The sequence below is a fragment of the Mauremys mutica genome, chromosome 5 (assembly GCF_020497125.1).
Source record: "Mauremys mutica isolate MM-2020 ecotype Southern chromosome 5, ASM2049712v1, whole genome shotgun sequence".
Taxonomy (NCBI): domain Eukaryota; kingdom Metazoa; phylum Chordata; order Testudines; family Geoemydidae; genus Mauremys; species Mauremys mutica.
Window position 1 is genome coordinate 129,391,389 of NC_059076.1, and position 15,418 is coordinate 129,406,806.

Sequence of the window (15,418 nt, forward strand, 5' to 3'; positions counted from 1 at the left end):
AGGCACTGGTGTACCTAATTCACACTAGATACACACCATGTCATGGGTACAATTTTCAAAATTAGGTGATATAGAAGCGTAAGTCCCATTTTCAAAACAAAATTAGGAGCCTAAGTCCCATTGACTTTCAATGAGACTTAAGCTCCTGAGTTATTTCTGAAAATGGGACTTGTGCGTAAGTCACTTAAGTACTTTTGAAGATTTTACCCTACGCTCTTTACTCCTTATGATAAATGGACTGCGCGTGTCAATTTCACCCACCCGCATTCAGCAGTCACTGGACTCCACTGGTGCATGAGAGCTGTCAGCTCGGCATGTTTGTCCTGATTGACACAATCTTGCAGCAGGATTATTTTGTCTATGTTCAATGTGCATCGTACATCCTGTTCTGTGCTGCCCTGCAGAGGATAAGAATCTGCTGCAGTCTCCAGCCCCAGAGCCTGACCCCTTAAAACAGTTGTTCTCAACCAGGGGTACATGTACTCCTGGGGCTACTCAGAGGTCTTCCAGGGGGTACATCAACTTACCTAGATATTTGCCTAGTTTTACAACAGACCACATAAAAAGCACTAGCGAAGTTAGTACAAACTACAATTTCATACAGACAATGACTTGTTTATATTGCTCTATACGCTGAAATATAAGTACAATATTTATATTCCAACTGATTCACTTTTACCATATAATTATAAAATAGGAAAGTAAGCAATGTTTCAGTAACAGTGTGCTGTGACACTTTTGTATCTTTAGCTCTGATTTTGGAAGCAAATAGTTTTTAAGTGAGGTGTAACTTGTGGCATGCAAGACAGATCAGACTCCTGAAATGGGTACAGTAGTCTGGAAAGGTTGAGAGGCACTACATTAGTTCAAGCTGTAGAAACTCATGCTTCTCTCCTCTGGAAGTTTAAGGTTCAATCCTTGGTGTTGGACAAAATGGGGGCCACCACACAGCAATCTTGCTCCCTCCTTTAATTGCCCTGACACTAAGCTGTGATGCTATCCTGTGAACTTAAGCATTACAATATCTGTGTATCTCCATGTCCTTGAGCCAGTGCTTCCTGCATTCCTCTGTTTCTCCCCTTTGAGGATCAGTGAGTAGAGGAAAAAAACTTCAGATAACAACACAAGACCGAGGAAAATGCTGAGACTTACCTGAGCTGCCCGTGCTTTCTGATGCACTTCTGGATGTTTTGGGCTTGCTCTGTTTGCTGCTTGTTCGTACAGTGACTGGAGGAGGTACAGGACTGCTGCTGTCTCCTCGAATGGTTGAGAGATCCTGCATGCTAAAGCTTCTGAGTCTCTCAGACAGGGCCCCTTGACCCTAGTCAAACAAACAATACACACAAGTCAGAGGCCATGACACATTTTAAGCCCCACTCCTTCTAAGATTCTGTCTATATTACAGGTTACTTTTGAGAAATGTAAGTTATACATTGCTCAGGGGTGTGACTAATCCACACCCCTGGTAAGTTATACCGACCTAAGCACTGGTGTAGACTGTGCTATGTCGGCAGGAGAGCTTCTCCAGCCAACATAGCTACCGCCTATCAGAGGGAGGAGTTATTAAGCTGACGGGAGATCTCTCTCCCCTTGGCTTAGAGCATCTTCACCACAAGTGCTACACTGGTGCAAGTGCTGCAGTGTCGATGTAGCCTATGTTACTGCAGTCATTCAGGAGGAGGAGAGGAGGGAATTCATCAAGTGGAGATGCTCCCCCTACTGAGCGGGGAGAAAATGGGTTTGTAAAACAATTCATTCTGTTTCCTTTTTCCTTTAGTGCCCCCAATTACCTAAAGTCTGGTCTTTCAGACTTTTGCTGGAGAACTTAGGATGGCTCAGCTGTGTGCCCCAGAAGCTGCTTCAGACCTTAATGAAAGGAGCAAGTGTTTGACTTAAACAGGTGTGTGACAAAATGAAAAAAACAAATAGAGATTTAAACCTACTAGATCAAAATCACTGTCATTCTAAGTTAATCACTTCCATGGTTTCTGCATGGCAGCAGCCTACTAGTTCTCCAGTTGCTCAGAGCATCTCCAAGGCAGACAAGATCTGAATTTCTAATGTTACAGCAAAATCCTTTTAAAAACCAAGAAACATTCCAGATCTTCTCCATACCACACAAAGAAGCAATAAAGGCCCCACATTCATTTACTTCCCTTTGCAGGTTACCTTTAAATCAAGCCACAAGAGGTATATTCCTGAACGACAGGAACACAGTTTTTCTATGTGAATGGTTGGTACTTAAAGGAATGCAGTCCAGTTTAAAAATAAATAAATAAAAAAAGTGAGGGCAGAATTTGCCCCCTCAGCTGTATGGGGGATTCTGCTATGAAAAGCAAACACAGCAACTTGGCCAATACAGCGGCAACAATGAGAGTTACATGAAAAAACAAACGATCAACCCCCCTGACTAACTATTGGATTTGACCTAATTACTAGCAAAGAACTTTTAAGATATTTTGCTGATGAGACTGGAGAGGATTTTAGAGTGGAGTACACAAAAGCCACACACTGTAAACTGGGCAGGCATTGGGTGTTCCCATGACAATCTCATCTGAGTGGGAAATGTTTGCTAGTCCTGGTTTAGTTTTGATGATTACGTTCTTCACACTAGTCTTGTTGGGAATCTAAAGTCTAGACTCATAGACTTTAAGGTCAGAAGGGACCATCATGATCTTCCAGTCTGACCTCCTGCACAACGTAGGCCACAGAATCTCACCTACCCACTCCTGTAACAAACCCCTGACCTACGTCTGAGCTACTGAAGTCCTCAACTTGTGGTTTAATGACTTCAAGGTACAGAGAATCCTCCAGCAAGTGATCCAAGGTAGAGCGAGGGCAGGGCCTCAAGGCGGAGCAGGGGTGGAGCACCCACCGGGAAAAATAAAAGTCAGCGCCTATGCCAGGGAGGTAGGCAACCTATGGCACGGATCACGAAGGCGGCATGCGAGCTGATTTTCAGCGGCACTCACACTGCCTGGATCCTGGCCACCGGGGCTCTACATTTCATTTAATTTTAAATGAAGCTTCTTAAACATTTTGAAACCTTATTTACTTTACAATACTTATTTACTAAACAATAGTTTAGTTATATATTATAGACTCAGAGAAAGAGACCTTCTAAAAACATTAAAATGTATTACTGGCACGCGAGACCTTAAATTAGAGTGAATAAATGAAGACTTAACACACACCACTTCTGAAAGGTTGCCGACCCCTGACCTATGCATTCGGGGTAAATGTAATCCAGGCCAGCTCAAGGTTCTGAGGGGGGCAGTGATGTGCTAGGGATGCATGCAGATGGAGGATGGGAGAAGGTTAGTGTGAAAGCTATAGCAATATCTTTGAAAAACCTTATTGAATTAAGATTACGTGTCTTTGGAGCCTGTTGTATTAAATGCGAAGGTTACGTATTACTGTGGGCCCGGACCATCCTTGGTATTTTGGGACAATACACGTGTCATGGATTTCCTGGGAAATCCACCCCAGTTATGCAAAAACCCAGCCTTTGGAAGCTATGCCCTGAAGAGGGGACCATTGTCTACTGATCGCCTGTTCACTAGGCCAAGATCAAAGGCCTGAGCTGTATAAAAGAGAGACTGAACTATTCATTGTTGTTCTGGTTCTAAGCCAAGGCTGTTATGAACTTGTAACCACAGAAGAACCTCTTTGTGAGATTTGAAGGACTAATTTCCTGCCAGAGCCTTTGTTGGAGTCAGGGGGTGACCTCTGGTAAGCTATTATCATAGAAGGGACCTCAAGAGGTCATCTAGCCCAGTCCCCTACACTCAAGGCAGGACTAAGTATTATCTAGACCATCCCTGACAGGTGTTGGTCTAACCTGCTCTTAAAAATCTCTGAAAACAGAGATTCCACAATCTCCCTAGGCAATTTATTCCAGTGCTTAATCACGCTGGGACCTTATTAACATTTGTACTGTTTCATTGTTTTAATATTATTTCTCCGTAATGCTCTCACCTTAAGAATAAATATAGCTGCTTATAAAGAGCTGTGTGGTAACTTGTAACGACTAGCAATCATGCTGTTCATAACCTCTGAAGAGAATGCAAAGGGCAAGTGCTGGCCTGTTTAGGCAGTCTGGCTTACTGGGGATATCACACAGTAGGCAGTGAACTGAGTAGCCTGGAAAAAATCCTGGTGAGATGCGGATCTCTGCCCAACAAAGGTGATGGCTGAGGAGCCAGGAGCCTAGAGAGGTGCCCTTGAAGGACCATAGAGAGGACATACAGATGCAGTTGCATGGAGTGGCGACAGAGAGGATGGGCAAGGAAGTCCATCTGTAACCTCGGATGAGTAATTTATTTAACTTCTCCTTGCCTCAGTTTTTCCATCTGAGAGATGGGGAAAAATAACACCTAACTCACAGCCATATTGGGTCAGACCAATGGTTCATCTAACTCAGTATTTTGTCTTCTAACACTGGCCAATGCCAGGTGCTTTGGAGGGAATGAACAGGGCAATTTTGAGTAATCCATCCCGTCATCCAGTCCCAGCTTCTGGCAGTTGAAAGACACCCAGAGCCTGGTGTTATGTCCCTGACCATCTTGGCTAATAGCCATTGATAAGAACAGTCATACATGTTTGTAAAGTGCTTGTATCAAAAGCACCAAGTATCATCACTTCACTCTTTACACGGCTAGGCTCTCCTCACCCTATGAGCATCAAATCTCCTGGCATGTTTGAAATCCATATGAGGAATTCCCATTGGTGTCAACAGGGACTAAGTGCTGTTGCGTTTACTGCCAGTATAGAAACAGTGCTAGGTGAGGTTCATGTACCACTAACTGGCATGTTGGCAGCTATCTTAGTTCTGGTCACTGGGAGGCAGCGTGAGAAATTGTGCTATACCTACTTAAATAGCTCAGTGGTTTTGCGCATTGGCCTGCTAAACCCAGGGCTGTGAGTTCAATCCAGGGGGAGGGCATTTAGGGAACGAACTGGGGTAAAAATCTGTCTGGGGATTGGTCCTGCTTTGAGCAGGGTGGGACTAGGTGACCTCCTGAGGTCCCTTCCAACCCTGAGATTCTGTGACACTGTAAAGAGCTGATGGCTGCACCCAGAAGCTATCACAGCCGGATACAAGCGTAAGCTATGGGAATAGAAGCCAGGATCTTATGCTCTAAAATAGAGGCCTCTTCCCCATGAGCTAAAAGGGCTGTGATAGTATTAAGATTTATCACCTCCATAGACTAGCCATCATAGAGCAATATGAACACACACCAACGCTCCATTCCATCTTGATTCCACATCTTCCCTGTAACCACGACAGAGTGTGACAAAAATAATGCTAGGACAGTAATAAGGAAACAGGGACATTTGCTCACTGTAACGTGATGGTGTGTGTTCATTATATCCAGCTGTTTGGTTTGTGCAGTTCATTTCCTCTCCTGGGGACTTTACATCAAGGCCGGCAGACAGTTCCTCCTAATCTACTCTCTCCACGTTTGCAGCGTGACTCTGCCCTCCTGTGCTTTGGCTATATGTCACCTTCACCTTTGATTGGGGCCGGATTTACATCAAAGAAACACCCAACAGAAGGGGGGGAATTAAATAGCCGCCCTGCCCTGGGTGTGGTGCAGTGAAGAGTTTGAGTATGTGTTTGGTTTGTAGTGTAGTTAGTGAAAAAGAAACCCGAAGCAGTGGTGAGTTCTGCTGTTAAGAGATATGGTGCTCCTCTGCCATGGTGCTGAAGTAATTGGAGAAATGCTGTGTAACCCTTCTGCCCCTCTGAGTTGGCAGCAACAAGGGCCGGGTTCAGTATCCAGGGGTTCCGTTTCAATAACACAATGCAAAACCAGCTCGAGCCCCCACCCAGTGACCTGGGACAATTACATACACCCCACCAGGTGCCTCTAGGAGGCAATACTTCCCCACTCGCGAGCACGGAGTCCGAGTGTAGCAAAATCCTTTTAATAAAGGAGGGAAACAATGCAGCATCACGCTGGAGAAACACCACAAACAGAATTATAACACAAACCATAAGCAAAAAACCCACCTCCAAGTATGTTTGGCAATGTCCTTTCCCCCTTAGGGTCTTAAGTCCAATCGCCCCAAAGTCCAACAACCCAAAAGTCTCTGTTTCTGGTCAGTGCCACTACAGAGTTCAAAAGTTTATCTGCAGAGTTTCCCCCCCCCCCCCCAGCCTGGGTGGAAATGGGGGGGCGCACACAGGGTGTTAAGGGGCACTTTATGTGGGCCAGGGCCAACTGCTCCGCCTCTCCGTGGAGTTCTGCTGCAGCCTTCACCACGACCAGCTCCACTCCACCAGCTGTGCCACTCCTCCAGCTGACCTGTGAGCCGCTCCCGCCGCCCCCGCAAACCGCTCCACACTGCTCACTGTTCCATGGGCTGCTCCAACGTGCTGCAAACTGCTCCACCTCTCCGTGGAGTTCTGCTGCAGCCTTCACCACAACCAGCTCCACTCCACTAGCTGTGCTGCTCCTCCAGCCGACCCGTGAGCCGCTCCCGCAAACCGCTCCACTCTGCTCACTGTTCCGTGGGCTGCTCCAACATGCTGCAAACTGCTCCGCTCTGCCAGCTGCTTAGCGGTAGATCTTCAGGCTCCCCCACAGTACTCAGTGATCTCAGCTCAGTAAGCTTAGCTCTTTTAGTGATTTCAGTTTATAGTAGGGGAGCCAAGGTGCTGGTGCACCATTGGCCCTACATGAATTCAGCTCAGCAGCTTCTAAATGGACTCCTAATGGATTCAAAATTAGCTCTGCTCTTCAACAGTGGAGAGAGGAGGATGTACAATTGGTGTTCCAGGCCCTCAAAAAGGGGCCATACCACCAGGTACACACACCAATCCCCAACCTCTCTCATTTCACTGGGTTTTGGCACCCATGTCCCTTGTCTAGCAAGTGCTACTTCACTGATGTTGAGACATCTCTGTCATAAAGCAGTCTCATAGTTCCTCATTCACATAATCAGGGTGACAACACTTTATTCCTCCTGCCCCAATAACAAAGAAATTGGGGATCCCAGAGCTGTCAAAATAACCATCCCAGGCTGCAGTGTTCTATACTAGGTAGGGTGGGTGTGCCAATGCAAATACCTGAAATTCCTTTCCACACTCCCCATAATTTACCACCAGATGTCAGAGTAGAGCTCATCCTGACTCTGCTTACAACTGAAATAGCCAGCACAGGACGATATGCCTCAAGGAAGCTGTGCGTCCTTCTCTTGACTAGCCCCATACAACGAAGCCAAGGCTTTTCAAGTGACCACTGCTTTTGAGTGCCCAACTTGAGACACTTAAAGGGGGCCTGATTTCACAGGGCAGGTGCTCGGCCCCTCCTGGAAGCCAGGCCGGCCCCTTTAAGGTCCCTCACGCTGGGCACCCAAAATCACTTACCACTTTTGAAAATCCTGACCACAAAGACTAGGGACACGATAGGGTCCTCACCTTGATGGATGTGTGAAGTGCTGTGAACAGTTTTCATCAGATACCTTAGACAGGCAGGCACGGGGGTGAATCTTCCACAAGCAGAGGGCTTTAATTATCAAAGAGGGCTCGATGCATGTGATCAAAGGAAGGAAATCCACCCTGCCCAATGCAGTGTTCTCCCTCCCCACATCACTCAGCTCCACATGCAGTTTGAAGCAGAGAGCTCTGCAGCTCTCCTCTGGCGAATTATGCCAAGGCAGCAATCTCCTATGTGGGAGCTAGAAGCCTGCTGGTACCTGAGAGAGGGGGACGGAGTTTGCCCAGGGAGGAAGAACTGACCCAAACAGACAGGGTAGAGCAAGGATCTTTTCTGAGGGCCTGATCCAAAGCCCAGTGGCGTCAATAGGAGTCATTCCACTGACACCAGTGGGCTTTGGATCAGGCCTTAAAGGCTTTGGAGATCCAGGGCGATGTGTGTGTGCTGCAATTCTAACTCCTTAATTTGTGTGACTGGCACTTCTAGGAGACAGCCAGAATTACCACCAACCCTGGCAGTGTTTCAGGTCATATTTTCACACGCATGACAGACTCCTGGACAATCTCTCAGACCTATTAGGCACAAACGGGCTTTTCATCAATGCCAGTCATGCATGCCTTCTCTCTCCATCTCTTTTTTCCCATCCAAAACACTGTGGCTGTTGCAAGGAGGTTTCAGCTTTTCAAACCCCGTTCACTATTGTCGTCATCATCAATATAGCAGTAGACCTAAAGAGCCTGTTGTGCCAGGTGGCGTGCAAACATTTGGAAGGTAGTCCCAGCCTGGAAGAGCTTACACTCTAAAAGGCAAAACCAGAAGAAGGGCCAGGAAAGAGAGACAACATATGAGCAAGTGTCTGATTGGTGATTGACACACATCTTGTTAGTGGGCCAGAGCTCCGTGCCCCTCGGAGGGCAATGGGCTGAACTAGTGGAAGAGGGCTGCACATCAGGATTTACCTCCTTGTTACTGGATCCTACCATTTAGTTCTTACCCTCCTGAAGTCACTGTGTGCTGAGGGAAGGACTGTGGTGCCACACAAGGGGGATACAAGGACAAGGACTCTGCGCCGAGTACCGAGCACCAGATGTCTGGCTTTGTCTCCACTCAGAGATCCTCAGAAATTCACCACTCATCTTGAGAGAGAGGGCATGAGAGAGAGAGTACGCGCAAGCAAGGGAGATTGGCACAAAGGGCTTGGAGTTCTGAAAGCCCCTCACCTGTCTAGTAATGACCTATATTTTTGCCTGGCAGCACAATTTTTTTTGTTTTTGTTTTTAATTGTGTCCAGCTAATCAAACATCTAGGCCATTTATCAGTCAGGCCAGTGGAGGATCTGACTGAGCTAAGGAGGAGGCACGTATATGCTAGCCCAGGGGTGGGCAAACTTTGTGGCCCAAGGGCCACATTGGGGTTGCAAAACTGTACGGAGGACCAGGCAGGGAAGGCTGTGCCTCCCCAAACAGCCTGGCCCCCATCCCCTATCTGCCCCCTCCCACTTCCCACCCCCTGACTGCCCCCCCATAACTCCTGACCCATCCAACCCCCCTCCGCTCCTTATCCCCTATCTGCCCCCTCCTAGGATCCCACCCCCTATCCAACCCCCCTGCTCCCAGTCCCCTGACTGCTCTGACCCCTATCCATACCCCTGCCCCTTGACAGGCCCCCCGGGACCCCATGCCTATCCAACCCCCCCTTCCCTCTCCCCTGACCCCTATCCACATCCCTGCCCCCTGTCAAGCCCCCCTCCGGGACTCCCATGCTTATCCAACCCCCGTCCCCACCATCCCCCATCTGCCCCCTAGAACCTCCGCCTCATCCAACGGCCCCCTGCTCCCTGTCCCGACTGCCCCCCAGGACCACCCAGCCCCGGCCCCCTTACCATACCGCTCAGAGCAGCATGTCAGACTGGCAGCTGCGCTACTCAGAAGGAGCTCCCAGCCCCGCTGCCCAGAGCGCTGCCCGTGCAGTGGCTTCACTGCGGGGGAGGGGGGACAGGAGAGCAGGGCCTGAGGCTAGCCTCCCAGGCCGGGCAGGATGGTCCCACAGGCTGGATGTGGCCCGCGGGCTGTAGTTTGACCACCTCTGTTCTAACCTGTGCTTGTAGCATCTTGGTCTGGGAGGGGACACGGTTAGTTCACCAGAGAGAAGGAAAAAAAGAGGTTATGTCTCAAAGTTCAAGAGTACTTAGATCTAGGTCCATTTCTCACTTTAACTGGGCCTGCACCCAATAAACTTAGGGCTAGAGCCTGGTACCTAGATCAACAGATGCGATGGTGATTTATACCAGCTGAGGATGCGGCCCCTGATATCTTAGCATCTATTTCTGTCCTGTTATTCCAGCTGAAGTAGGATATGGGATGGACCTTTCCTTTCTCTACTTGGTAAGGCCACATTTTCCACAGGGGCTGCAAGAGCTCAGCCTTTCTGAAAACCAGGCCATTTATGGTGGTGCTGAAACATGGATTTGGGGACCTAGCTTCAGCCTTAGGCTTCAACTTGAGCAGTTTAACACGTGTTAAAGGCAAACTGCCTTGTCTCCACAGGGCTGTTAATATGTATTAGCTAGCACCTTCCAAAGGCTAGGGGTAGGGTGACCAGATGTCCTGATTTTATAGGGACAGTCCTGATTTGGGGGTCTTTTTCTTATATAGGCTCCAATTACCCCCACCCCCTGTCCCAATTTTTCACATTTGCTGTCTGGTCACCCTAGCTAGGGGAGACAAACCAGTGAGAGTCCCGGAGCTGACGACTGAAATAGGGGATAGAGCACTTTCTAAACTTGGGTGCGAGGGTGCTGAGAAACATTTCCCCTTAATGACAGCTATATTTTGGTTTTATTCACTGTCTGTCACCTGATGTGCTCTTCAGACCATAATAAAGTCATTAAAACTCAACACCTAGGAATGCAGAGAAGTATTATACCTTTTTCAGGTGAAAAAATTGAGGCACAGAGAAGTGAGTGGCTTGTCAAAGGCCAAACACTGAACTGACGGCAGAACCCAGGAATCCCAACTCCAGCCTCTACTCTAACCATTAGATTAAACTCCCTTCCAGAGCTAGGAATAGAACAGAGTGATTGTTTTGTTACAAATGCCTCAAATTGTTCCAGTACTAATCCCCTGAGCTAGCCATTAAACCACTCTCCCACTGCTGAAAACAAGCAGCTCGGTAAAACTTCTTACCTGTTATGGGTACTAGCCTAATTTATAATGCTGTCCCTAGGAGTAGGCATTCGAATAGGTCGTAGACAGGGAGGATGGTTCAGTGGTTAGGGCCCAAGCCTGAAACCAAGTCAAGTCCATGCTCTACCATCAACTTCTTCTGTGACTCTGGGCAACTCATTTAGCCTCTCTGTGCCTCTATTCCCCATCTGAAATGGAGATAGTAGCACTTCCCTACCTCATAGGTGTGTTGTGAGGATAAATACATTGAAGACTGTGAGGTGATCAGATACTGCAGCGGCAGGGGCAGGATGAGAACCAAAGGTAAGGTGTGACAATGGTAAAGAATCACAGAAAGAGATACTTTCTTCTAACACTGAACAAGGATCTCCATTAGATCAAGGAAAACTATCATCCTAAAACTACTCTGTCCCCCTTCTTTTACTGCAGACCTTCTTCCCTACGGCCATTCCCAGCCTCCCTTCCACCTGGCCTCCTGCTAACACTGGAGCTGTGTACATATCCTCACAAGGTGGAAAACAAGCATTTTGAGAAAGGGCCCAAGACTCAATTATTCTGTTCCTGTGCTCAGGGCAGGGAGGGAGAGGTGGGGCACAAAGGCTTTAGGCCATATTCTGGGGTTGGACAGGGCCCTTCCAAGCCCCAAGTGTAAATCAGAGCAGCCTCAGGGCTGCTCTAACTTATACTCTGCTTCCATGTGCTCCTGCAGGCACTGGAAAGCAGAGACAGACATAGTGCAGTGCACCAGGGACATCAGTGCATCTATACCATGTGCTAGGAGCAAAGGCAATACGGAGACAGTGATACTCTCAGCAGACTGCTGCTGCCCATTTTAAGGCCCTTTTATGCTGCTAGAGTGGCATAAACGGCCTCGGCATAGGCCAGGTGTCAGCCAAATGTCTCACTGTTGTGTGGAGATATTGTAGGGACCATCACACATACACCATCACGTCAGCTCAACATCTAGAAACAGACGACTGTGAGCAGGGAACAAAATAAGCATTCTTGGCTTTTGCACATTTAAAACAGATCTCAATATTACTGTAGCACCAGGCGTGTGTGTAGCAGTACAGATGTCATACAGAACAATGTGGGTGTCTGCTTTGCATATCTAGAGCACTTTCCATCTAAGAACCTCAAAGTGCCCTGCAAACATTCAGGTTTTCAGCCTCATAGTCCCCCATGATACAGGGAAGCAGTATTCCTATTTTACAGATGAGGAAACTGAGGCAGAGGGAGAACAAATGATATGCCCAAGATCATACAAGAAGCCTGTGACAGACATCAGAATCCAGGTCTCTGGACTCCCACATTAACCATAACAGAGTCCATTTCCCACTACAAATTGCTGCTGTACCTTTGGCGAAAACAGATCACGGCTTTTTCTTGTACTAGATCTAACCCAGGACTAGAGCACAGGACATGCCAGGTCAGATGAGACCATTTCTCCATCACGTCCAGCATCCTGTCTCCAAAAGTGACCAATATCTGCTGCTTCAAAGGAATGTGATCTCCCCCCTTCACTCAACGTAATAATGTACCTAGTCAATCATATGATTGTACAGGGTATGAAAGAAGAGATCCTTCCTGACCCCAGCAGATGATCATTTAATGTTCAGAAGCCTCAGATTTTATTGATTTGATGTTAGCATTCAAATTAGAGGTCAGAATGTTAGCCAGCATTTTTAACAATCCAATGAAACAACAACAGGCCTGGTGTGGGGTCTCCTTCCTCAGTCCTACTCTGTGCTTTCTCCTCTGAAAGGGGGCAGGGAATAACTGGACAGCTCAGCTTAATTTTTCCTCAAAGGAGCCATTAGGCAATTGCCCAGCCTGGTGTATTAACTGTTCCAGGGTATGATGAATCTATATCACTCATGGAAATCTAATTGTGCATCATCATAAGGATAGAGTGTGCTGCTCCGCGTCCTGCTCAGCAGAGGCCCTCACGCAGACCTGAAGGTAAGGCTTGGCCCCTTGCGTTTATCCCCTTCATTCACTCTCACAGCATCATGGTCTTGCATAATGTGTTCATACCAAGATGCACCCGTGAGGCTGATGAACAGGACGCTGGGAGGCAGGATCATAACCACTGAAAGAATTCTGGACTCTCCCCCCGCCTTCCTCCTCTCTCCTCTCCGCCCCACTGTGTTGTTTCCACAGACAATGGACCCAGACCCAATTGAGATGCTAACGGCACCACCGTGACCTGCGCTCTCCCGGCTGTTACCTTGGAAGCCGCCATCACAGCTGCCGTTGCTGCCACATTCAGTCCTCGCTTCCCAAAGTGCACCAGGGCATCGTAGCTCCGATCCTTGGCTTGGACGAGGCAGTCATCAATTTCCTGTCGCGCAAGACAAAAAAAAGCACAAGAGGGAAGAGTTCAGACCTCCTGCCATCTCTCTCAAGGGTCACGCCATCATTCATGGAGGCGGGCATCTCCCTCTCTCCCACCAGCTGGAGAGATATTTACAGCCAATACTTGGAAAGGAAAAGAGGATGGTAGGGAAGCAGTAGCTTCCACTGAAACCTCTGGGAGTTGCTTTTATCCTGTGAGTGGAACAGAGACAAGCAGTCCCGACTCCCACCCAGTCCCCGCTCCCCTAACCTGGAGAAGGCAGTGCTTCCAGAAATGACACCCCAGCTACATGCAGTGTGGTTGTGGCTGTGTTGGAGCCAGGATATTAGAGAGACAAGGCGGGTGAGGTAATATCTTTTATTGGATCAGCTTCTGTTGGTGAGAGAGACAAGCTTTCAGAGCTCTTCTTCAGGTCTGGGAAAGGTATTCTGAGAATCACAGCTAAATGGAAGGTGGAACAGATTGGTTAGCATAAGAGGTAGCACATATTGTAATTACAAAGTAATTACCACACACTAAGTAGACCGGCCCGTTAATACCTCTGCAGTCATAGGACAAAAAGAGAAGGTTAGTGGGGGCAAGGCTACACCACAAAAAGTAAGTCAACCTACATCATGTCAATGTATAGCCACCGCAGTAACTGAATCGGCTTTACACATCCACACTATGCTCCTTGTGTCCACGGTGTGCATCCTGACCAGGAGCGCCTGCACCCATTTAACTGCCAGTGTGGGGCACTGTGGGACAGTTTCTGAAAGGCAGCAACAGACGATGTAAGCAACGCAGAGTCTACATGGACATAGACTTAAGTGCTACTCTTCTTGCGGAGGTGGAGTTACTATTCAGTGTAGTGGACAAGTTACATTGGTAGGAGCTACATTTTATAGAATTGTAGGACTGGAAGGGACCTCGAGAGGTCACCTAGTCCAGTCCCCTACACTCATGGCAGGACTAAGTATTATCTAGACCTTCCCTGACAGGTGTTTGTCTGACCTGCTCTTAAAGATCTTCAATGATGGAGATTCCACAACCTCCCTGGGCAATTTATTCCAGTGCTTAACCACCCTGACAGTTAGGAAGTTTTTCCTAATGTCCAACCTAAACCCCTCCCTTGCTGCAATTTAAGCTCATTGCTTCTTGTTCTATCCTCAGAGGTTAAGAAGAACAATTTTTCTCCCTTCTCCTTGTAATAACCTTTTATGTACTTGAAAACTGTTATCATGTCTCCTCTCAGTCTTCTCTTCTCCAGACTAAACAAACCCATTTTTTTTCAATCTTCCCCCATAGGTCATGTTTTCTAAACCTTTAATCATTTTTGTTGCTCTTCTCTGGACTTTCTCTAATTTGTCCACATCCTTCCTGAAATGTGGGGCCCAGAACCAGACACAATACTTCAGTTGAGGCCTAATCAGCACAGAGTAGAGTAGAAGAATTACTTCTTGTGTCTAGCTTACAACACTCCTGCTAATACATCCCAGAGTGATGTTTGCTTTTTTTGCAAAAGTGTTACACTGTTGACTCATATTTAGCTTGTGGTCTACTTGTGGTCCAGATCCTTTTCCACAGTTCTCCTGTGTATCTACTTTAGTGTAGATGTGTAGTGTAGAGTTAGTTTATGTCGACCTATCTCTGTAGTGTAGATCAGGCCTGAGTTACAGATCGTTGTAATAAACCATAAATTCAATCTGTAACCCACTAACCACCTCTTTTTGTCCTATAACTGCAGAGGTCTTAATGGGCCACTCTACCTTGAGAGGTCCCTTAGAATATGTACTATCTACTTATGCTAACCAATCTATTCCACCTTCCATTTAGCTGTGATGCTCAGAGTAGCTTTCCCAGACCTGAAGAAGAGCTCTGTGTGGCTCAAAAACTTGTCTCTCTCACCAATAGAAGTTGGTCCAATAAACAATATTACCTCACCCACCTTGTCACCCCAGCTACATTCCATCAGCATTTCCAACACTGTGAAGTTTGTCATGCAAGGAAGAACTATTTTCAGGTTGGTATTTTCAAAGAAAACATAATACATGTATCCCACCCTCCTAGGTTCCCCGGTGCCCAGACGTAGTTAAGTTATTCTGAATGAGCTCAGCAGCTGCTGATACAAAAAAAAAAGAAGAAGAAGATCAAAGAACAAAAATAAATAAAAGAAAAAGCAGTGACTCATCTTCTTGAGATGAAAGCCGTTGATACAGCTGACATACAGTAAACCCACTAATTCCACTGCTGTGAGCCATCCACTCAGTTAGGGCATGAACACCGGTAATTACCTTTTCTTTTGAAGACAGTGTTGGGTGTACAAATTTTCTATACAGGAGGCTGGAGCCTTTTGTGTATGGAGACAACAACCAAGCTACAAAAGCTATTTTCAGTTCATAATAGAATGGAAACCTATGGGAAAACAAATATGACAGATTCTTGTTGAC

The 15,418-nt window shown here is 47.2% G+C and overlaps 1 protein-coding gene across 2 annotated transcripts in view; it reads right to left on the bottom strand.

Annotated features, from left to right (window-relative positions):
* The window catches only part of REEP1 (receptor accessory protein 1), a 97,327-nt gene that overhangs the window by 35,046 nt on the left and 46,863 nt on the right, over positions 1–15,418 (bottom strand). For both annotated transcript variants that reach the window (XM_045017294.1, XM_045017295.1), the window contains exons 4-6: positions 15,263–15,383; positions 12,861–12,974; positions 1,153–1,321 (exon numbers count right to left, since the gene is read on the bottom strand). In XM_045017294.1, coding sequence (XP_044873229.1) covers positions 1,153–1,321; positions 12,861–12,974; positions 15,263–15,383 — 404 coding nt within the window. The remainder of the gene's footprint in view (positions 1–1,152; positions 1,322–12,860; positions 12,975–15,262; positions 15,384–15,418) is intronic.